General features: G+C 45.3%; 2 protein-coding genes across 6 annotated transcripts; both read left to right on the top strand.

Moving 5' to 3' along the window:
* Positions 1-49: 49 nt before the first annotated feature.
* On the top strand, positions 50-17,398 carry ATAD5 (ATPase family AAA domain containing 5). 5 transcript variants are annotated; one of them, XM_050319282.1, is made up of 27 exons: positions 50-169; positions 883-2,621; positions 2,938-3,025; positions 3,610-3,774; positions 3,961-4,099; positions 4,580-4,664; positions 5,143-5,324; positions 5,747-5,904; positions 6,197-6,350; positions 6,559-6,834; positions 7,004-7,094; positions 7,527-7,609; positions 7,703-7,848; positions 7,970-8,120; positions 8,583-8,753; positions 8,939-9,048; positions 9,137-9,230; positions 9,448-9,512; positions 10,366-10,546; positions 10,985-11,172; positions 11,457-12,289; positions 12,888-13,052; positions 13,163-13,218; positions 13,952-14,045; positions 14,146-14,916; positions 15,426-16,356; positions 17,281-17,398. In XM_050319282.1, exons 1-24 carry the CDS (start codon positions 92-94, stop codon positions 13,996-13,998), a joined length of 5,445 nt encoding a protein of 1,814 aa, XP_050175239.1. In that variant the 5' UTR covers positions 50-91; the 3' UTR covers positions 13,999-14,045; positions 14,146-14,916; positions 15,426-16,356; positions 17,281-17,398. The 5 variants fall into 5 exon arrangements, with proteins under 5 accessions (XP_050175239.1, XP_050175242.1, XP_050175241.1 ...); XM_050319285.1 differs by having other exon boundaries at positions 14,112-14,916; XM_050319284.1 differs by having other exon boundaries at positions 13,952-14,315; positions 14,779-14,916.
* ADAP2 (ArfGAP with dual PH domains 2) lies at positions 17,287-23,966 on the top strand. Its single transcript, XM_050319287.1, has 9 exons — positions 17,287-17,411; positions 18,066-18,157; positions 18,286-18,371; positions 18,706-18,815; positions 19,458-19,604; positions 19,907-19,990; positions 20,401-20,463; positions 21,652-21,729; positions 22,263-23,966. The coding sequence occupies exons 1-9, from the start codon at positions 17,322-17,324 to the stop codon at positions 22,470-22,472; spliced, it is 960 nt and encodes a 319-aa protein (XP_050175244.1). The 5' UTR covers positions 17,287-17,321; the 3' UTR covers positions 22,473-23,966.

Genomic DNA, 23,966 nt, shown 5'->3' with positions numbered 1-23,966 from the left:
CCCGCCCTGGCCGGCGCGCGCGCCCGCGAGGCGGCGCCATCCCGGGGCGGGGGGGGCTCCATGGCGGCCCGCCCCCCGGCCCTGAGGGGACATGGTGGGCAGGGTCGCCGTGGCCGCCCCGGCCGCGTCCCCGCCGCTGCTGCTCACCGGCCACGACGGCGACGCTCAGGTGGGCACGGGGGAGCGGGCCCGGGGGGGCGCGCTGCGAGGGCGGGCTGGCGGGGGGCGCCCCTGTGGCGTTCGCCCCTCGACCCCTGACAGGGCGCGCCCGCCGCACCCGCGGGACCCGCGGCGTGAGGAGCCGCCCGTGCCCGGCCCGCGCCCCGGGTCGGGGTTAGAACCACCCGGGCCGGGCTGTCAGGAGCCGCCTCCCGGGGGCTCCGGGAAGAGGCGTTTTCCCCCTCAGAGGGTGGGATTTCGAGAGTTCGGTTTGTAATAAAGCAGGAGTAGTAAAAGGCTTTGTGAGCGAAAGTCTTCCTTGGAGCCGTACGAGTGAATGCTCTTTGATCAGAGATCAAAATACAGGGAGTTCTGGCTGAAGACATCACGGGGGTTTGAATTATGATCCGAGATAAGAGTTCTCTTTCATTCATTTTCTTTAAGTACTTGAAAGGTCGTCTTAAGATGAGTCAGATGTTCACGGTGGGATCAGACATTTTTAAGTGACATTGGAATTCCCTTCTGAGCTCCACAGAGCTCTGGGGAACATCCCGAGGTTACCGAAGGGTCGAGCAGCCCAAGTGACCCATTCCAGTTCTGTGGAATCTCTGCAGGGCTGTTCTGTCCTCTGGAAAAGTGCCGGTGTCATTCATCTCTGTCACTCTGCTGCTTTATTTTGCCACACTAAGTCACCTTAAGTTTTTCATGTTGCACTTTTTACAGCCATGCAAGAAACGACGAGAGGAAGATGCTCCTGTGAAAACCATCACAAGGTATTTTTCACCATTAGCAAAACCAGTGGATAAAGCTTTGCCATCACCAAAACCCAACAATATCCTGGATTATTTTAAGAAGACCTGTGTAGCTGAGAAAGCCACGCTGCCAGCTGGGGATGGAGAAGATAAACCACTGCTGGATGCTGATGACAAAGATTGTAAGTCAGCTTTAAAACCATCTTTGAAGCGAAAGAGAAAAGGGAAGAAAGTTAATTTAAATAATGAACTCAAGGAATCTGAGAATCATCACGAAATAGAAATTAGTAGTGATGACAGCAGAGTGGCAACAAGACTGCAACAGGACAGCAGTGACTTTATTGCTACTTGTACTCTAGTTGACCAAAAATGTGCAGGAGAATTAGCAGAAGATGATGAGGAAAGGGAGAACTTCTCCAGTGCTGTTCTCTCCAGGAAAAATGCCAGAAACGCTGGTTCTGAAACAAATGGGTCAAAAAATAGGATTAGGAAATCAAGGAAAAGGAAGCACAAAGTAGATATGGATTCGTCTGAAAGTTTTTCATCTGGAAACCAGATGAATGAAACTTGTAAAAAGGAAGCTGAGGAGAAGAAAAACGCGGTAGCAGAGAGTGATGCTGCTCCTGATGATTCCAGTTCGGAGGCTCCTGCGGATGATGGGACGTCACAGGTAAATAATTGCATAATAACGGTGTCATTTGAGGACTTCTTGAAGAGTCAGGGAGAAAACAATGCTGAAGAAGACACAAAGCCAGCAGTGGACAGAGGTGACAGCGTTAGTGACCCCGAAAAGTGTGAGGAGTCTCAGCAGCTGCCGCTCCGAACGGTCACTGTCCTGGCACAAGTTCATTCCGTTCCCCCCAAGTTGCCCCCGTTGCACAGAGGGCAGAAAGGCTCCAGGAAAATTCCTTCCATTTTCCTGAAGCAGAAGGGACGTGGAGGGGAGAAGGAAGGCACCCCACCCCTCTTGGACTGTGAGCACACCGAGCAGGTGGCTCAGAAAAGGAAATCTAACGTGGTTATCCAGGAAGAGGAGTTGGAGTTGGCTGTCCTAGAGACTGCAGGGGCGGATTCTTTGAAGCCAAAATGCACCCTGGAAGAAAAGCATCAGTTCATGAAGGCCTTTAGACAACCAGCATCAGAGGGAACAAAAAGTGGAGCTAAAAAGGCAGCTGGAAAACAAAAGCAAGGCTCTGCAAAGCCTTCCAAAGAAAAAGAAGGACCTGAGGATGCCATTCCTTCAAATAAGCGATTGGAGAGTGGGATCCCAGAAGATCATGTGGACAGATGCACACATTCTAGTCCTAAAAGCAACAGAACTAAAGCCAAAAGATCTAGAAAGGTTCAGAAAAAAGGAAACAGGAAAAGAAAGGGCTCAGAAACGAAGGAAACTCCTGTCTCCAGCACCAGCAATTGTAAGGGAGAAGAGGATTCAGGTGCTGACTTTCTTACTGTGGAAAACACCTCAGATGTAATAATTTTGTCAAGTCCAAAAGTGAATAAGTTGAGGAGGAGTTTAAGGCAGCAGAAAATCCAAACATCAACAAATATTACACCTAAAAAAGGCAGGATTAGAGCTGCCCTTTCTGCAGATGAATTGAGCCCGTTACAGGCTTCCACCCCAAAGGCAAGCAGGCAATCCTCCAGGAAAAGCAGCCTCTATAAAGCTGAGGTGATCACTCTGCCCTATGATGGAAACAGCCCAATAAGGTAAACTTGGTGGAGCATATTCTACCTTTTTGCCCTTTAATTTAATGCAAGTATTTTGAGAGTAAGACATAATTATAAAGTTATATAAAGTTGCATGGGTTGACTATGGTGGAAAATAACAAAGAGCTAAAACTGATTATGAATTTGCACTAAAGACATTAAAAAAACCAAAACAACCAGCCAACAACAACAAATCAACGGGGAGGTTGCCTCTGTTTATAGCACTGCATTTTTAAAGGCTTTTGAACATGAGGTTGAGGGCAACATTTGCCTTTATTAAGCAGTAATAATGTCACAATGCTGTTCCCTTAATTAGGATGAGGTTCACACGTATCAATGCGGCTGCAAAGTCAAACAGAGCTGAAGCAATGAGAAATGAAGAGTTTCACTCCAAAAGCACAAAGGTAATTTATGTAACAGTTTGTGTTTGGGTATTTTGTCATTTCCTCTGTGTGTGTAATTGTGTTCTACTGCAACATGACAGTTCTCAGCTGCCCTGGGGAAAGGGAGCATTACTCTGATTTATGGTAGAATTCCAGATATCTTCTTGTTACCTTAGGTTTTAAAACATGTTTTATTAGTACCAACCTGCTTTTCATACCAGAAAAACCCAGTAAAATGTGGCACTCAATGCTGGGGTTTGCTTGCCAGGGTGGTTGGAGATAAATCAGGGGTTGGACTTTGATGATCCTGGAGGTCTGGTCCAACCTGTGACACTGTTTGGGCACAGCAGAAAGAACATCACTGCTCATATTTCATGTGTTCTGTGGACAAAGGGCCCTTGGAGGGCTCTCACTCCCTTTTGAAAACTTGATATCACCTTGGTTTGCTTCTCCTTCCAATGATTTACTTTTTTTTTCGGTACCAATGACGTTTCATTAAAATTACACACTTTTGTGGAAGTGAAAAATTACATTAATCTGCTAAATACCTAGCAAAGATACTTGTTATTAACTGCTCTTTTTGTTCTCCTGTTCTTTGTTAACAGGCAAACTCTGCTTCCAAAAGCAGATGCAAGGCCAAGCAGCTGGTTGAGAAAGCCAAGGCCATCCAGCAGAACAGATCCCGGGGCCAGGAAGACCCCCCAGCTCCTGTGAGACGCTCGTCTCGCCAGCGAGCCCTGGCTGAGAGGACCAAGTCCCAGGGCAGTGATGTAAGGCTTGGTATTTGGGCAACAATTACCCTGGGGTACTTGGGACTCACTTAAGCAACAAAAATGAGTCTTGGCTTGCAAGCATTTCTTGTAAGGAATCAAGTAAGGGAGAGATCTGTGCAATGTGTTGCTAATGAAGGAGGACAGGTTGTGTTTCCTTTCTGATTTTGTTTGGTTTCCCTCTAGGAATCAGTAATAATTTTGGATTCCAGTGTGAGCAGTGTCACTACTGCAGAGCAGAGTGTGAAGCCAAAGAAACTTCGGAGCTTAAATGACGTTTTGGGGAAGAATTCTAAAAACTTGAAGGTTGTGAAGAGCTCAAATGGTAATTGGGCTTTACTGAGTGTGTTTGTTTTTATTACTGTTATTGACTGTTGTAACTTTATTTTATAAAGCTGTCTTTGCAGTGCATTCCTATTTTCCTCTGATTTTTTTGGTACAATATTCCAATACACACATCTTTTTGTGTGAGGTAACAGTGCAGAGGTTGTTTACATTTGCTGCTTTGATTTTTCTTCATTCAGGAAAAGCTGTGTTTGGAAAGCTGTCAATAGTACACCATGTTCTGTTGCCTTCTAATTGATGATTTTTTTTCTCCTAATGTTACAGAAAATAAAATCTATAGTGATGAAATAATTAGTAATAGAACCATAATGAATTTTAATTCATTATAAAATACTCAGCTTTCCCTTAAGAAAAGGAGATTTCCAAGTGCTGTAGAATGGCAGATGCAGGCAGGGAGCAGAGAAGCAGGGTTAGGATCCTCTATCAGTGTTCATCTAATCGTGTTTTCTCCTTCTGAAAGGCAAACTGGGGTATCCACCCCCCTGCCCAGGCAGGAGAGCTCAGACCTCTGCAGCTGAACCCATCGTGATCTTTGATGAGAGCAGGTCAGTTCACGACATTCCCCTTTGCTTGAGAACCAAAACACATCTCAAGGTTGCTTTGACATTCTCTCATTTTACAAATTCAAATACAGTTACTGAAATGTGATGTAAATGTCCGTGGGTTTTATACTGATCAACATGTTAAGCTGCTTGCAAAATTTTAGGAGCTTTTTATAGAGTTCCTTGACCGTTGTTGTTGTTGTTCCATTTTTAGAGGGCTGAAAATGTAGCTGATGAGTGATTAAAAAGAAATCACAAATTGCATATAAAAATACACAACCAAACAGATTTTTTGTTTTAATTAAAATCTCTAACACAATATTTAAAAATAAATATAAACTTACTCCATGGGAATTAATTTTAGCAGTTCTCCCAGACTATTTCTGACTAGTGTAGAAGAGAACGTGACTAAACTCAGCCCTGAATAGCTGGTAGTTCTAATGATTTTTTTTTTTAATTTTCATTTCTATTTTCATTAAAGCCAAGATGCATCTGAAAACTCTCAGGATGATGATCAGTTCAGAGCAAAACGTGAATTCCTGATGAGTGGCTTGCCAGAGTCCCTGAAAAGGCAGATTGCAAAGAAGGCAGCAGCAATGGAAGCTTATTGTGTGGCCAGTTCCTGTTTTAAGGCTGTGGTCCACGTGCAGCAGAAGGATGACTGTAAGCTTTTGTTAAGCTTTTGGGTTTAATTTCTAGCAAATTTTTGTAGAGAAGATAAAAATTGAACAGCTTATGACTGGAATAGCTGGGTGTTTCCTGTTGGTTTGTGTCCCCAGTAAGAAAACAAAACATAGAAGCTTCCAGTGAGATGGTTTTGAATTCAAAATGTACAGATTAAATTGATGCTAAAACAGTATAAACTTTTATGGGTGAGGATGCAAAATTCTGAATATTTGATCAAAAAAGTTGTTCTGTCAAGTTCCAGTTTGGAGAATAAAGACTGTGTTGGACTGATTGGGGCACAAACCATTTCCTCCTGACAGAGGCAAAATGCTTAAAAAAAAGAGAACAGCAACCTGTTTCTTTCCTCTGGAATAGAAACTCACTGCTATTATTTTGGATTTGGGGGGGTTGTTTTGTAGGTTGTCCAATGTGGAAATTGCAGCCACCTTCATGTCCTCTGTTAACCAAGCTGAGGGAGCTCAGTACTGAAGTCACCAACGTCACAGGAATCACTCTCTCACTTGGTGAATTCTCCACTGTGAATTGCAAACGACCTGGCCGTTGTTCTGCACCTGGGGTTAGTACTTCACAATTTAAATTGGTTTGGTAGTTGTTTGGACTTCTGTTGTTTAAAATAATCCTGTCGTTTGAATAATCCGTTCCAGTCCTGGAATATTTTAATTTGTCTTTTATTTCCCTACGTGTGAGTTCTTCATTTTGCATCTTGATGTTCTCAACAATTCTTTACTTCAATTTTTGTTAATCTCTGACTTCACCCAGACAGTTACCAGTTTAAATTAAGCAAAGCTGCCATTCTGTGTAATGTTTTTGGGTAATTTTGTGCACGTGTGGGTGTGTGTGTGTTGCAGCTTTCAGGCCACAGAGCAGTTCTCCCTGCTACCTTCAAGAAGGATTTACTGGAGGAGATCCTGTCTTCCAATCCTCAGTTTCCCGTGAGGAAATACTTCCGCAGGTTTCTGAGGAAGCAAACGGAGCGCTTGGCTTTGAAAAACCCTCTGCAAGGTTGGTGATCTGGGTAGGGGGAGAAAACAATCTCTCTTACATAAAAAAAAACCATCTTGGAATTTCCAGAAATTCCTCACTGAAGGAAAATGCTGTTGGGGGAAATCAATCGGTCCTCACATTTTAAGCCATTTTGACCAAATTCTACAAACACAGCTTGAACAGTGAGCTTGACAGGTTTTAAGGATGTAACTTATTTTTTCCTTAGAAAGCAGAGATGGGACTGCAAATTCTGAGGCAGATCAGAAACATCCTGACAACAGGAAGGAAACGAAGAGGAAAAGGAAAGAAACGGAAGATCGCAAATCAAAAAGAAGGAAACAAATTGAAGGTACTGAGACTGAAATCACACCAAGAGTTTCCAGGACCCTCATTCCTCCTGGGGAAAACCAGGCAGAGGCAGGACAAACCACACATCTGGGGAAAAGCAAGACCCAGAAAGCAGAAGACACTGGATGTTTGTCAGAGCCAAGTGCACTTTCAGGTAACTGCATTTCCTGCCTCATTGTAATCCTCTGTGCACTGAGGGAGTGTGGTGTATGTGTGATTGTGTCACCTTTCCACTGTGGTGCAAAAATCCTGCCTAGTCTTAATATTCTGGGCTTGATCAACTCTTTTGCATGTATAGAAATGGATAATCTGTTTCTCTGTAGGTGTTGAGGACATGCTCTGGACAGAAAAGTATCAGCCTCAAGATTCCAGTGAACTCGTAGGGAACAAGAAGGAAATCGAAAGGCTCCACAGGTCAGAAGTGGGAACATGGATCCAGTCTGAAAAGAACTCAAAACATGCTGTTACTTGACTGTGCTCAGAGATGCAGTCAGTTATTTACCACTATGCTTGACTGACCCACCCAGGGGGGTGTTTGTGGCCTTGGGTTTGGTTTGCATCCCAAAAGTTATGCAGAATTTAAAGATCCATCTGACTAAGTAATTCTCCAGGTGACTTGTTTTTACACCAACCAGCCTATAATGGAGAAGAGAGAAGGAATCCTTTGGTACAAAAGAGTCAAGCAAATCCTGAACAGTGTGTTTTTGAAATCTGAAAGGACTTGATAAGTTTATGAGGGATGACGAGTGGCTGATGTCTCTTAGTTTTATGTTCTATTCCATCATAATTTCATTCATTTTATTCAGCAGTAATTCTTATTTTTTGTTCTGTTCCTTCCTTTTATAGCTGGTTAAAAGAATGGAAAAATAGAGCTGATTTGGAAGAGAAAAGAAACCAGAAAGGAGAAAAAGAGGACAAAGAGCATGAAGGTGCTGATAGAATTAAAAATAATACAACTCCTCTTTGGTTTAAAGTTGGTAAAAAACCAACATGAATCCTTTCTTTTTTAAATAATTCTGCAGATTCTTTGAGCAGCCTTGACTTCCAAGATAACAAATCTGATGTCGAGGAAGAGACGAGCCTTTGCAACACAGTCCTGATCACTGGCCCTCCAGGAGTGGGGAAAACTGCTGCAGTGTATGCCTGTGCTCAGGAGCTTGGCTTCAAGGTTGGGGCAGTCCTTTCCTCAGAGCTTTTTCTTGTTAATAATTAACTGGTGACACAGAAAGATTTGTAATGCAGGGTGTCCACAAGGGGGTTTTTATGTATTGAATTCCATCCCACTGCAGATCTTTGAGGTCAATGCCTCGTGCCAGCGCAGTGGCAGACAGATCCTGTCCCAGCTGAGAGAAGCTACCCAGTCCCATCAGGTGGACAAAAAAGGTGTCAATGCACACAAGCCTTGCTTTTTCAACAGCTGTAGCACTGCCAAGTCACCAAGTAAGTCTGAGGGGGTTTTTTCTGGATTTTTTTTGTTTGGTTGGAGTTTTGGGATGGAGGGTTTTGCAGGAGGAGGAGGAGGGTGGTAGGAACTGAATTCCCCAAACAGGTTTCAGACATCAGGTGTTTGGAAAAAGGTAACAAATTTCAGCTTGTCTGGCCATAATAGTAAGAAATGCTCTGTTGGCTAACACAGCTACACAGCAAATGAAATAATGGCTTTATCAAAATACTGACTCTTGATTATCTCATTTCTGTAGTGGTGCAGTAAGGGCTGTGGCACTTCAACAGAAAGTTGGATAGAAATCATTCCTTACAGCAAGAGAAAGGAAAATAAGCAGAAATCAGCACAGTAAACCTGTCCTGTACTAGATTAAAAAAATGAGGCTTGCTTTAAATTTGCCTGAGAAATCTTTGACATTAAATTTCCAACTGAAATTTAATATAAAACTTATCTTGCAGAAAAAATGTATTCTCCAAAGAAAGTTATTTCACCAAGAAAACCACCACTGTCACCGAAAGGAGCTGGTTTGAAACGAAACTTGACCCCTAAAACTCTTGCAAACTACTTCAAAATCTCTTCCAAACGTAAAGGAAATGATGGGGAAGTGCCAGCTGAGGGAAAAAATAGAGGTAGGTATTCCTGTTTAATAATTAGTTATCCTTTGGAGATGGAGATGCCACACTGTGTGTGCAGCTGTGTGGAGAAAAGAGGAGATTTTCTTATGCAGTTTATACCTGGGGAGGATTTTTGAACCTGGAATGCATTTGAAATGATTTCAGTCCTCCTTCCTGCTCAGTTGTTCATCCATCTGCAGGAAATACTCAGAATTCACTGGAAGAGAAGAAAGATGCTCAGATTAAATCAGTAAGCAAGGAAGAGGAACACAACAGGAAAAGTGCAACGTCCCTCATTCTGTTTGAAGAGGTAAAATCCACATGAAATACACCCTGACTGCATCCACAGCTTGTGGCTGTCGTTAAAACTGTTGATGTTTTGCACTTGTTGCCTGTAGGTGGATGTAATATTCGATGAAGATGCAGGATTTCTGAGTGCAATAAAGACCTTCATGGCAACTGCAAAGAGACCTGTGATTCTCACCACCAATGGTGAGTGGTGTTTGTGACAGGGATTGGCCTTCACAGGCAGAAGAGCCTCTGTCAATGAGTTGGTTTAAGTGGGGATGGTTGAATACAGCTCCTAAATGCAAAATTAAACACAGGGATTTCAGTGTTTGAATAAAGATACTGTCTGCTGGGATGGATAAAGAAAATAACTAGTTTGGAATGGAATGTCATGACAGTTTCCTGGTATCTCTTTGTGCAGATCCAACTTTCAGCTTAATGTTTGATGGCTGTTTTGAAGAGATCAACTTCAGAACCCCTTCCTTGGTAAGTGTGTTTGGAAATGCAGGTCAGCTGATTTCAGTTTGCAGTTTAAATATTGGTGGAGGTTTGTGTATTTCTCACGTGCCTGTTCCATCAGAAGGCTGTTCATTGGGTTTATGCAAGGATGGGTGGGATGTATTTATCTCTACAGGTTTTTATTTTATTAGCATGGAATATGTATTTTTAAAGCAATTTAGTAGTTCTGAAAACTAAGATATCTAAGTTCTTAGCTAATACATCTAATAGCTCTGATCTGAAGGTTGACTATGCCAATATAGGTTCATTGGTTAAAATTGGAGGAGCTATTTTAGAAGTGTTATGGGTTATTCCTTGAATGTAAACACCACTGTTCTGGATAGCAAATAGTTTTATTTTTAGCTCTGTGTTGTGTGAAAACCCTAAATAAATGAGAATCAGAAGGAACTGACTTTTCAGAAGGGGGAATTGCTTAATGTGAAGCTGAAAACCTGTTGGATTTTTCCAGACAGTTGCAGAGTTAAAAGAAAGAATGAAAAAAACCCTTTAAAATGAATACAGTTCAGTGACAGCCCATCAGTGGTGATGAGAAGCAAGGGGTATGTGCTTTAAGAACCATGAGCACAATATGTTTGTGTGCTTGTTTTTAATGAGCTGAATTTCTAAATTGAACTGAATTCTCTGGCACAGACTGCATGGATTTGGTATTCTGCTTTTCTGTAGAAGGTTTTACTGTAACTTCAGTCTAATTTAATGAACTAATCCCCTGTATTAAAAGGCAGAATTTATTGCAAAGCAAAGCAGAATGATTTGCTCCTGTGGGACTCCCTGCAGGGTGATTGGCAGTTGTTTCAGTGCTCTGTGTCTGCCCCTTGTCCAGGTAAATGCCACCAGTTACCTCCAGACCCTGTGCCTGGCTGAGAACCTACGGACAGAGGGGAGAGACTTGGCTGCTCTGGTGACCACAAATAACTGTGACATCAGGAAATGTGTCCTCTACTTGCAGTTTTGGGCTAGAAGTGGAGGGGGATGCCTGAAGGAGAAACGTCTGGCACATCATGGTAGGTTGATTTGATTTGATCTCTTGCAAAATCTCCATCTAAACACGAATTTGATTAAATCAAACCATCCTTAGGCACATATGAATAAATGGTCACTTCTTGAAGGACCATTTGGGTAGGGGGGTTGGGTGTTTTACGGGTAAGAACTTGATCCCAAAGGATTCAGGAAGAGAATCTTCAGCAGGTTTGGGGGTGTGAGTGCCCAACAGGGAGAGGCACAACCCCCTGCAAAGGTGACTTGCAGAGCAGGGAGGTCGGGCAGGTTGAGCAAGGATTTGAGGTGGGAGTGACTCCTTTCAGTCACTGCACTGGCTCAGAACCACAGCAGGAGCTCCCAGTTACAGTGTCCTTTACAAAAGGAACCGAGGCAAAGAGGTGAGAAATCGATTTCATGGTGCAGTTGTTTCTTTTCAAGTAAATCCTGTTATCTTTGTGCAGGAGGAGAGGAGACAAGTGAAGCAGATGATGCAATTCAGTCCAAGAGTGATGATTCCAAGGTAGATTCTTCTCCAGGTGCTGATGCACATCTTCAGGAGCCTCCAAAATGTGACACAGGCTGTGTGGAGACGTTGCTTGGCCTTCAGAACATCCTGTTGCCTTCAGAAGACTTGTTTACATTTCTTAAGGTATTTTTGGAGTTAATGCTTTGGATGATGCCAGATGATTGAGTGTAGCCAGCACGAGGAACAGTGACCTCTGGGAAACAAATCTCTGCCAAGGTTTCTTGTAGAAATCAGGGGGTTTGTGGTTATTAAGCAAAATCTGAACTGGGACAGTCTCCTACCAACAAAAAACAGTCCCTCACCTCATAAACACAAAGCCAGGAGTGAGAGATTTTCTGTAATAATATATATTTTTTTTAATGTTATTTTAACATATTAGTAAATCTTTCACTGTTATTGTTTTACAGCACAAAATCACAACCATGGAGGAATGGAATAAATTAATGCAGCTTCTCATGGAATTCCAGATGAAGCAAGTGGATTTTATATACAGTAATCTTGAACTTATCCTTCCCTTACCGGTGCAAGTTCTTTCAGACCACTCTGAAGCCTCTAAATCTGCACTTGAAAGGACTACCCCAGCTTCTTCAAAAAACAGGTCTAGCAACAGCAGTTGCTCTGGGAAGAGTAGCCCTGGAAAAAGGTCGAAGAGGACAAAGGCTCAGAGAAGGCTTGATGTGTTGGATGACAGTGACCTGTTTGATACTGAACTCAACTATTCATCTGAATTCATAACGTTGCCATTGGATAGTCCTGCATCGTGTGCTGAAATGAATAAAAAGGAATCAAAGTTGTTGGTGAATAGAGAAGAAAAAGGAGTTCAAACCAAAACGTCAGCAAATGACAAAAGGTCTGCTCTTGTTTTCCAGTGTCTGAATTCACTGACTGAGTTTGTGGAAAACATGTCTTTCCTGGATTGCTGTGGAAGCACCAACACCAAGGAACCACTGGAGTTTTCCAGAGATGAAGAATTTCACTGGGCAAATGCCAAAATCAGAAATGGTCTGTGTGATGAGTTCAGTATAGAAAATACTGATTGGTGGAGTTCCCAGAGCTCTAGTGAAGTAAAGGCAGCTATTGAAGCACTCAGTTTTCACAAGTGTTCTGGTAATATTTCACAAAGCTTGGAATCCTTCTGGAGTACCAGGAAAACACCTCCAAGTGATCAGCTGGAGGGTCTCACTTTGCATATCTCAAACACAAGGAATGGTGTGTCCTTCAGTCAGTCAGCTGATTCAAGGTAAGGCTTTGCTAATATTGCTGCAATGTAATGCAGTTCTGTGGCAAGAAAAGCATTTCACAGGAGCAGGACTGTCCCAGGTTCAGTGGGTACACATTTATAGCACCATGGCTGTTGGCAGGATGGCTCAAAACCCTGCAATGTGTTTTATAAGCTTAAATTAATCTGCAAAAAGTGACTTTTCTTGTTTGAATAGCCTGACTGTAATGTTGTTCAGAAATGGTAGCCTCAGTCTATTTACTTTAAAGATGGACAAACACCACCCCCAAAAGAATAACAAAGCCCTAAAGGAATGGCTTTTCCAAGAGGGACAGATGGATACGATGGATTCTGCACGTGCTGGACGTGCAGATCTGTCATCCAGTGCCTGCTCCTGTTGAACCTGGGTTAGATGTGTTGGTAGGGGTTGCTGGATGAAGACCTAACAAAATTCCAAGCAGCACAGGCAGGAGCTGCAGACAGCTCATCCTGTGGGATGCAGCTCTGGACATCAGTGTGTTTAATGGCATTTTAAACCAGTGGATTTGATCCTAAGGAAACAAAATCAGGGCTGTAAGTTCTTGAACAAGGAACACCAAAGCTTTGTTCTGTGTTTCAGCATTCACCAAAAGGCACACAAGAGGCTGGCTGTCATCAGGACTGTGTTTTCCAGAAGCCCCTTAAACCTGGGGAACAAGCAGGCCAGCGTCCTGGAATACCTGCCCACGCTGCGCACCATCTGCAGGGCTGAGAAGCTGAAAGAGCAAGGCAAGACTAAAAGAAGGTAAGTTCTGGTCTTCCCAAACCTTGCCTCATTCAGAAATAAACTTTGTTCCTTTACAATCACTTTTACTTTTCTTTTTTTTCTTTTTTTTTCTTTTTTTTTTTTTTTAGGTTCTTGCATTATCTGGAAGGGATTCATCTCGAAATACCCAGACAAATAATAAATGGTCTGTCTTTGGACTTCCCTTAGAAATCCTACTGCCAGAAATATTTGGTGCCTAATGGTGGTATTCTCACCATAGTTCAATTTTTTTTTTTTAAATCTTTTTTACCACATTATTGTATATTCAGAGCCATTTGTATATTAAATTTTTATAAGTATTTAAAATAATGTATATATCTATTGTCATGATATTTGCTCTCCACGGCTGAAATGTGGATTTGTTCGGTGCTGGTCCAAAAAGTGCATTTATCACGTTAAATGCACTGACTATTCCATGGGGACTCCTTCAGTCTGGGTGTCAGCAAGAAGTCCTTTTGTAGCAGCCACCTGTCCCAACTTCCACAGCAGAGGAGCCCATTTGGGTCAAGGAAGTTTGGTGCTGAGTGTGAGTGAGGTGATCACTGACTGGGGGTGGGAGGGGGCAGGAGAGGATGCCACAGGTCCTCTAAACCCAACTCCTCACAACAACCACAGGGAACAAAGGCCTTGCAAAGCACTCAGTGCCTCGATGGGCGTGCATTTGTTTACATTCCCTTCATCATTTACAGCTGTCAGATCTGCATGTTCATCTGAAAGGGTAGAGAAGTTATTGCTGTAGCTCCACATGGTCTCAGAGATTTAGGCAAGGTTTTGTAAATAACAATTATCCCAGTGTTACTGTGGGTTCAGGAATATTTAACTACTTTTAGGCTTATATATTGTGTTCTATTTTTATGCTTCTTTTTGTATTTGACAAGACTTCAGCCTGATTGTTTGGATTGATTCTGGTTTTGTACGACAATAAATTTGTGAGACTTTGCTACAACTTTGGATGTTTCTGTTGGATGAAAAGTAAGATTTCTAAAATGTTTTCAGTCCAGAGAGATGATTTTTAGAGGGTTTTAAAACTGGACTTAGTTCAGCCATGTACTTTTCTGCCTTTATATTGCAGTTGGACTGTTCCTGTTCCTCGAACTGAGTCAGATCCTGCCATGCAGTGCTGCTCCACTTACCTCAGTGCTCTGTAATAATAAGGAAGGCCATTTCCTAGTACATTCTCTACTCATCTTACCTTTTTTCATGCCTTAAAGGTGTTCAGGACTAAAAATATTTATGAAAACGGTAAATTATTTTAAGCTTCCACATTGTCGATAATCTTTGGGGTTTACTCTTTCCACAGTTCAGAATTAGCCAAAAATTAAAGTGGGTGCTGTTAAAATCTTAATGGGTTGATGATTTGTTGCATCGATGGTCTGTGCTCCTCCTGTACACTTTTGTAAAAATAAATAAATACACTTTTTTTTTTTTCAATAATAAAGCAAATCTGTTCACTGCTTTATAAAGGCACTCTAGCTAGATTACACTGGGGACATAAATAAATTGGAAACAGGTCCTATAAAGTATTATTATTTTAGGAAATGCATGGGAAATTTGAAAGACCCAAATCAGAAAGCAGTGGGAGACAATTCACCCCCTTTTGAAGTCAGCTCTCTGGTTCTAATAACTGCCTTAGCAAGGTGTTTGCAGAATCTCCTGTGGTGTCCAAAAGGGGTGGTGGAATTCAAGCATTTCACTTCTTGATCAGATCCTCGCCACATCAAATCACCTCGAGCTGCTCTGAGAGAAGATGATCTGCCTGGAATGATTGATTTGAGTTCTGAGAAATTACCAGCTTTGGATTTTGATGCATCAGGCCTGAGCATCTTTTGTCTGCTGGAGTGAAGTGAGTTTCCAGGAGGGATGGGCTCGAGGAAAAGGGCCCTGGGGCTGGTTTTGATTAACTCTGCTTGGAAGCTCCATCCGAGTACTGTGCAGTTCGCCTGCCTTTGATTCAGAAGAGTTTCCTGCAGCAGTTTGGGCCCTGCTTAGTCCTTTATCTGCTGCCCCTTGAGCTCCCTTGTGTGTCTTGGGTGGAATTCGGTGAAACCAGAAGTAAAACAGCCCTGGAGTTTCACAATGACTGCCCCTCTCAGCAGCAGTTATTAGAGGTGTTCAGCAATTGAAAAAGCCAGAAAACCAAGAACCCCCATTGCTCTTGTTGAAATCTCAGTCGAGTTCCAAGCTTTTCTTTCCCTTTACTGTCATTCCAGTCTTGCTTTCCAGAATGTAAATGAGGGTGACAAGATTTACCACCCTATGAGTAACAAAAAAAGCAGACTACCTCAGTCTTTGTAAAAGATAATATAAATAACCACTTTGCAAATCACTCAGATTCTTTCTTTTATTCCGCAGGAGTTGTAAGGACACCACAAAAATTGGTGCATGGCTTGCAAGAACCTGGGGAAAATGAAGTCCATGTTTATATTCCATGTTTATACACACCAGTTCCTAAAGGGTAAGTGCTGAAAAGAGATTCCGTGCAGGTGGTTGAACAACTCAGCTTTTCAGATATTCTGCTGCTGTTTGTTTTTCAACTGCACAATAGTTACAAACTAATTAAAGGTGCAATGCTACTTAGCACCTAAAAGATGGAGAAAATGTGTCAGAACTTTAAGCTGGTAACACCTGTAGTATTTAGTGTATAATGTGTCAGCACTGTCAACTGCTAACACATGCAGTATTTAGTCATCTACAAAATGACAGTGTTTTTACAAGATTGTACATAAACTTCACTGAAGAGGCATCAGTGTACTCTAGCAATGCAAATTAGCAATGCAAATTAAGTTTAGCCTGAAACTAGTAAAATGGAAAAATATTTGAACACCTCTTCATCTATGTCTGAATGAATTACCCTTGAAAAATCTTTCCCTCAGGTTTTTCTCTTGGTTGAAGTGAGTACTAAGCGACAGCCTTTTTGGCATTGGCTTTAACGTGGAAGAGGAACCGTCTCAGTAGGAGATGGAATTCTCGTTGGTCCTGGGGTGCTCCGTTGTCCCGGTGTTGAGCTGTGTGAGAACTCCCGGCTCGCTTGGGGACAGGGACAGGGTCAGGGTCAGGGCGGGTCCGGAGGTGTCGCGGCCCGGGTCCCCCTGCAGGGGGCGGCCCCGCCGGGCCGGGGCTGCGGGGCAGGACGGGCCGGGGCCGCGCCGGTTCCTCATTTCCCTCAGCGCTCCGCGCCGGCCCCGGGCGGAGATGGACCACGACCGCAGCAAGGCGCTGCTGCGGGAGCTGCAGAGAGCGAGCGGCACCGGCAACGACCGCTGTGCCGACTGCGGCCAGCCAGGTACGGGCACGGCGGCGCTGAGGGCACGGCGGGGCTGAGGGCACGGCGGGGCTGAGGGCACGGCGGGGCTGAGGGCACGGCGGCGCTGAGGGCACGGCGGGGCTGAGAGTCCTGCCGCTCTCGGCCCGGCCCGGCCCGCAGCTCCGTGTCCCGCGGGGAGGCAGCGGGAGGGTCGTGCGGGGCTGTTCCCGTGGCCACTGCCCCGGGACGCGGAGCGAGGGGAGGGCAGCAGGGTCAGGGAGCGGCCTCAGCACCGGCTGTCCCCCCGGGTTACCTGTGGACAGGCACGGGAGGACGAGGAGGGTGCGTGGGGTGGGTTTCCAGCCCGGGTTGGGGCAGAGAAGGGCAGCGAGGAGCCCGCGTGGGCGGGTCACTGGGAGCCAACTGCAGCTGGGAGAAGGCGACAAGGAGCTTCTGCTCAGTGTGATAAGGGAGAAGTGGAGGGTGGTGCAGACCGAGGAAATGGTCTCGCCAAGAGCATCGATGCACCTGTCGAGGCCACTCCGGGGACGCAGCAGCAGCAGCAGGCGAGAGCAGGAGCCCTCGTGGGCGCTGGACACGACTCCTCGCTGCAGGTGGTTGTACTGGGTTGTACTCTCGGTAGTACTCACTGCCCACAGCATCCTTCCATCGTTACTTCAGCAACAGCAGCTTTTCATGCAGGGCTAATAACTCGCTGAGCTTTTCCATCACCACTCACCTGCCTGCAGAGTCACATTGATTTTTAAAACAAACAGTCAGTAAAAGAACCTACGAATGCACAGTGTTCACTGTGGAAAGCAGGTGCTGTTCCCCTGAACACAGTGAAGTGAGAGCCACAAACAGTGGGGTGGGATTTGATGTATTATTACATGTGAAGCCTGGGCTGTGCATCAGATGTGCTTTTCCCCCATGTATTAGTTCATTCTTTCTGTTTGTATGTAGGTCCAGAGTGGGCTTCTTACAAACTTGGAATACTCGTTTGTATGAGTTGCTCTGGAATCCATCGCAATCTTCCTGGCATCACCAGAGTCAAATCCCTTGTGCTGGACTTCTGGGAGAACGATCTTATAGAGGTACAGAGGAAAAAGCAGTCATTCACTTAATCCACATTTCATCATAATCTCCTCTATCTCCTAATGCTTATTCCACCCACCATGGACAAGGGAACAGAGCCACACAGAACCAAGTTATCTCCATGGGTAACTTTAGGGGTTTTTTTGTGACCTGCTCAATCAATTGCAGTGATAGGTAGCTGTGTTTCTAACAGCCTGCTGTGTATTTTTATATACACAGTAACCTCTACTGTGGTTCAGAAGCCCCCAGGTTTTTCCAGGTAGTGTTTTCTATTCAGAAAGCAACACACCCTTCTTAAATATTGGTTCGGCCTCTCATCATTCAGTTCAATTGTGTTAATAATCACAGTTAATGTCTGGGAGGAGATAAAAGAACAGGGAGATCAGAATTAACTTTTCTCCTGATTTTCTTTAGTTCTTTTAATCGACAACCACAGTCTTGTATTCCTTCCCATTTGATCCAGAACTGTAAATACTGGAAGAGGCTCAGCCACCTACAATTTGCAAACTCCAGTGCTAAAGGGAATTTATAAATGCATGTAAGACACATTGAGAGTTACTCAGCAAAAAACACAGTGCTGTCTTTGATACAGGTTCCTGTCAGGGTATTGATTTGTAGCTGCACACCTGACTGTAACTTGTTTTGTATTTCAGTTCATGAAGAATCACGGGAACCTCTTTGCCAAAGCTAAATATGAGGCCAAAGTCCCTCCCTACTATTACATCCCCCACTCCAATGACTGCACGTAAGCTGATGGTTATTCACTGCTCAGACCTTCTCAGCTGCTGAGCTACTGCTCCCCCCTGCAGGTCCCTCTGGCTGGTGAAAACAGAGTAGAGGCAGATGAGCTTTACCCATGTTTTCCTCTTTCAGGGTTTTAAGAGAGCAATGGATTAGAGCTAAATACGAGCGTGAGGAATTTGTCGCCACCCGAGTCTGCCAAGACCCTTGTTCTGCAGGTAAAAGGATTGGCAGGGAGAAGGTGTCAGCCCTGCAGCACAGTGTTCTGTTCACAGCTCTGAGTGTCTGCCAGTGGCTTGGCACATCTGAACTGCTGGATGTGCAGTCATTGCTCTGGGTCTAACTTTGAGAAGAAGCTCCTAAGAAAAGGCACTTAGACAAGTGCAAGGTGTATTTGGATCTTACAGTTCTTTAGTTCTCCACTGATTTTTTCATACGAGGTCAAAATTCTCAGATGGAGAAGAGACTTGAAACTGTGCCATGTCACCTTTAGCTAAACAGTCCTGCTCTTGTGCCACCCTTCTCTGACACTTCTCTTGCTCTGCTCTGCAGAGAACCGTGAAGGATTCCTCTGGAAGCTTGGGCAGGGACGCAGACAGTTCCACAAGAGGAAATTCTTCCTGTCACCAAGGGAAGGGGTGATGAAGTACTACGGCAAAGAAGTGAGTTCCTGAGCCAGAGTAGCAGGTCACCATCCATCCTCAGACCCTGCTCTTTGCAGGCGAAAATCAGCATAAATAACTTTGTCTCTAGTTTTGCAGCCAGGACACCCTGTGCTTGCAGGAGTCCAAGTGTTTCCCCATTAACATATGTGGTATCTTTTGGATTTAGCCCCTTTCCTCATCCCTTATCTCAACCCCACAGCCTCCTTTTGCTTGGTGAACAAAGGAAATGGATGCTGGCAGTTGAACAGCAAGACAAAGATGTCTGTTGGCAGCTGTTACCTCTCACAGGACCAAAATACTCTGTCACCAACTCCTGCAGCATCAGCCCCAACATGTGTCCTCCTGTAGGAGACCAGAGCAAAGTGTTCTCCAGCACAAGGCTGAGCACAACCACCCCTTGCAGTGCCCACACATCCCTCAGAGAGTGTCCCAGCATTTGTCAGGGAGAGGGAATCACTCTTTGTAAGCCATTTTATGTTGCAAGTAATTAAGGGGTTTATGTTTCAGGTGTGTCCAATATTCAGGTATTTCAGGATGTCTGCTCTGTCTCCACCAGGGATCTGGTCCTCAGACAGCTGATCTGTCCTGCATCGCCTTCCCTGAGAGCACTTTAATACAGTGATGCTTTCCATTCTGCAGTGCACAGGTCCCAAGGCCATTATCAGCATGGAGACCCTGAATGCAATGTTCCAGGAAATAAAAATAGGACATTCCCACGGGCTGCAGATCACCTACAGCACAGATGGGCAAACAAGGAACCTGTTTGTCTACCACGAGAGTGGAAAGGTGAATATGCTGGAGATGTTGGAATAAGCAAGCTGCTTAGGTGTTGGATCTGTGATTTGGAAGAGATGCCCTGTTTCTGCAGGATCTGGTTTTATTTGGAGTCACTAAGACCTGTAGAAGATAGAAAATGGCAGAATTTGACAATAATAACTGTAGCACTTTGCTCCTCTTCTCTTGGGCCGTATATTCAGCTTCACCCCCTGGATGGTCTTAAGGCTTCAGTGGTGCACTGATGTAAATCTCTGGCAGGTAACTGCCCTCTGGTTTTAAACAATTCTGTGGTTATGTTCTGTTTCCCCCAGGAGATCGTGGACTGGTTCAACGCCATCCGGGCAGCGCGGTACCATTACCTCAGAACAGCCTTCCCCAAGGTCCCTGAGCACGAGGTGAGAACCCTGCAGGGCTCCGAGCAGGCTGGGCAAACACAGCCTGGCAAAACACGCTCTCACTTCTTCTGCCAGAGGCAGGTGCTCAAAGAGCAGCACTTGGGTCTTGGGAATGGACTGGAGAGGTAGAAGGAAGGGCCACGGTGGATAACGTGCCAAAGCTCAGCCAACATTTAAGGGCTAAAAGTCTCCATGTGATCCTTATGAAGTGCAGTCTTTCAAAAGTGTTATGTTCCTTTTTACTTCAGACTTCCCTTTACTGAGCAGCCAAAAAAACCCCGACCCCAAAAGCCACGATTGATGGTGAATAACCTTGACAGAAACAGAGCAGAAATCAAGCTAGAATGACACATACTGTGCTGGTTTTGGCTGGGACAGACACAGAATTTTTTGTGTTTGTGTTCTCCTAGCTCATACCCAGGATCACAAGAAATTTTGTCAAAGAAGGATATATGGAAAAAACAGGACCAAAGGTAAGTGCACACGTGGCAGCACACAAACAGGATCATTGCAGGTACAGAATATTTGGTAATTCTGTGATGTTGCTTAGTACAGGGCTTGCTCAGTGACTGTCTGCTTCCATTGACAAAGCCTGTCACGTTCTTTGGGATCACATTTTATTTTGTGTGGAAAATGAGATGGGGGAGAAGAATCCTTGAAGAGTAAGCAAGATGGATTAGCTGGCAGTGGGACATGCAAAGTGCTGTTACACAACACTCCATGGATTGCTGTGTCTGCCAAGTGCAGCTCCTGCTAGAACAGAACATCACATGCTGACCCCCCTACTTCTCTGTTTCACTTACAGTCACATCTGCCTAGAGCAGCACAGTGCCACTGAGAACATTTCTCCCCACTGAAGCCAATGGTTTGGTTTGGGTTATTGTGGGAAAGTATTTGGGTCAGAACTCCTTGGAAGAGGAGGGTGAGGTTTGGGGCACTGCTGAAGGAGGAGATGAAGGTCTGAGGTCCTGTTTGAACCCGGCCACTTCTGGCCTTGCTCTCCTGAGTGAGCTGTGAGCCAAAGTGCTGTTATGAGGCTCAGGGGTGCAGTTCTGATGCTGAATGTGCTGGGGGTTGGCCCAGCTTGTGCCTGTGTCCCAGCACCTCTTCTGCAGGTGTTTGCACACAGCATGAGAGGTTGTGTGTTCTCCTGAGGCCTCAGTTCTGCTCAGACTGAAGTGAGCCCTAGAAGGGGCCTCTGCAGTTCAGCCCAGAGCAGTGAATAGCTCAGGAATGGTCAGATAAGTGTAGTGACTGGAATTAGTGCTTTTAGACAGACCCCAGTCTTCTGCACCCCAAAATTCTAGGGGCACCCCCCGAGCAAACTGTTGAAGTTGATTGCACGCTCTTCTTACACAAACTCCAGGGATTGTTCTCTGCAGAGCTTCCAATGCATTTTCTGCAACTTAATCCTGTTAATTTGATCACTGGTAGAACCAAACTGCCCTGGCCTGCCCAAGGGGTTGTGATTGAATGCAAATTTGTAGTTTGAGCCCAGGGAGAAGAGGGCTGAGAGCACAGCAGCGACTCACCTGAGCCAGTCATGGGGCTGAAGGAAACTGAACTCAAGCTCCAAGTCACTTAAGCAGTCCAGGGATCTGAATAGACCAAACTCCTCCCAGGGACTTGGTCTTCAAAGAACTTCTACCATCTCCTTGCAGCACAAGGAGGCCTTTAAGGGACGCTGGTTCAGCCTGGATTCTCAAGAAAGGAACCTGATGTACTTTAAAAACCCACTGGTAAGAGGAGTGTTCTTCACTGTTCCACATCCCCTTCAGGAAGTGGGTGGGGAGGAAGGGTCTGTTCTCATCCAGTTCTTCCAGAGCCTGTGCAAGACTGGAGCAGGCTCAGCCTCAAGAGCCCATCTCTCCTGTCAGTGGATGCCTCTGAGCTCTTTGGAGCTCTGGCCCATCCAGTGGCTGTGGGGAAGATCCAAGTCTTTTAAAAGCAGCTGTTACTGCCTGTAGCATTAATGCCCACTCTCTCCCAGCCCTAGTGCCTGTAACCTTAGGCAATAACAGCCCTGATATTCTGCCTTCTAGCACTGCTCTGGCCATGGGAATATCCTCCCCTGCTCCTTCTGAATGCCCATCAACCAGCTCTGTAAGGATGGGTCCCTACCTACAACCTCTGGTGTGTTTCCTGCTGGTGTCACCAAATCAGTGTCCCTCCAGGCATCCCCAGAGCCCATTCCATGCCAAACACAGAGCAGAGCCTGCTGGAGCTGTGCTGTCCACTGGTTAATGGCTGTCTTCTGCTTCCCTCTTTCCAGGATGAGTTTGCACGGGGCCAGATTTTTCTTGGAAGGAGGGATGAGGGGTATGAAGTACGACCTGAGCTGCCCAAGGGAATCCGCATGAAGAAGAGGAAACCAGGGATCATTCTGGTCACTCCAGGGAGAGAGTTTGTGTTTTTGTGCGATAACGATGAGAGGCAGAAGGAGTGGATTGAGGCCTTGGACAGAGTCATCTCCCAGCACTGATGTCCACAGGGAGGAGCAGACTCAGGCAGCTACATCCCATCTGGCTGCAGCTCCTGTCCACACAGGGACAGGGTTGTTTTCAGCAGAGTGGGTTCAATGTCTTTTTACACTGGCACAATAAAAATACACAAGTCAAGTTTGAACTGTGGAGGATGCTGTGATGGAACCACTCTAATGGAATCACACAGATAATCCCAGCTCCTTGCTTTCAGCATTTCCTGCTGTTTGGCTTTTTTATGAGTGGCAAATCCAACTCGTGAGGACAAAATTTTTCCAAAGCACAACAAACCCACACGGTGCCCCAGCAAACACCTCGTGAGCACAGGATGAACATGTGCTGATCTGTCTCACCTAAAACCAGATGAAGCTTAATGAGCTTGATTAGTCTGAGCACTGAAAGGCAGAAACTGGTTTTAAAAGTGTTGTCTTCAGTGACTTGCTTGAGTACACTCACCGAGTGGGGACCAGTTCTCAGCGTTGGGGGTAAGTGCCTCCTCATCAGGTACCCCTTGTGTCCACTCGGGGCAGGACTGATGGACACTTGCCCTGACTGATACAGTGCTCTGAGTGTTTCCTCAAGACCAAGTCTGAGGTCTGGTTCTACCAAGCAGAACGTCATTGAGATATTTAATTCTTTCCAGATAGCCTTAGTTTGCAAATCAAGAGGAAGTCTTGCAGACCAAATTTCTGGTGAGGCTTCCACCTCTTGCTGACTGTTGCCAGCCCGTCTGAGACACTCAGAATAGTTCTCCTCTTCTGCAGAAATGAGGAAGTGCCAATTCTTGCAGGAATGAGTGAGATTAATTCTTCTCTCCCCCCAACAGTGCAAAAGAATTGAGTTGGATCATCACTCTGCCTGTCTCAGCCAGCTCTGAGCAATCTGCAGCAGTTTTGCCTGCTGATATCCTCCCATGAAGCTCGCTGTGCTCCCGCTCTCCCCACACAGCCTGATTCAGTCTGCTTCCCATGCTGGTTCAGCATATCTGTCAAGCAGCCTAATCCTGCAGCTCCCGAAATCAATAGAAAGCACCCTCTGACTTGTTCAAGGAACAATGGCTTCTTCGTTTGGTCTGTCGGGTTAATTGTTATTTTGAGATGACCTGAGTAGCCCAGGATGACCTCAGAAGGGTTCAGTGCATCCCGTGGCCTGAACTTGCCACGGGTGGGGGGCTCTGCTGGGCTGGACTGGGCTGGGCTGGGCTGGGCTGGGCTGGGCTGGGCTGTGCCCCTGGCTGTCCCGGCCGGGTCAGCAGACTGCCCATGTCAGCGACTCACTGCCACAAAATCGGGAAACTCACGGTGAAAATGAAACCCTGCCGCTAACGGGGACTTTTTTGGAGAGTCAAGACGAGTCTAGGCCAGGCCCAGGACACTCTGCATCACATTCCCATTCCCACAGTCAACCCGAATTCTGGGAACGAGTCGCAGCGGAGGAAGCGCTGACCGGCACCGGGCTGAGCGCCGGGAGCTCTGAGGGAGCTGATACCGGAGGAG

The sequence above is a fragment of the Myiozetetes cayanensis genome, unplaced genomic scaffold, assembly GCF_022539395.1.
Source record: "Myiozetetes cayanensis isolate MyiCay16 unplaced genomic scaffold, myiCay2020 scf22, whole genome shotgun sequence".
Taxonomy (NCBI): domain Eukaryota; kingdom Metazoa; phylum Chordata; class Aves; order Passeriformes; family Tyrannidae; genus Myiozetetes; species Myiozetetes cayanensis.
Note: the sequence above shows the minus strand (reverse complement) of the source record. Positions and strands in the feature narration are given on the sequence as shown.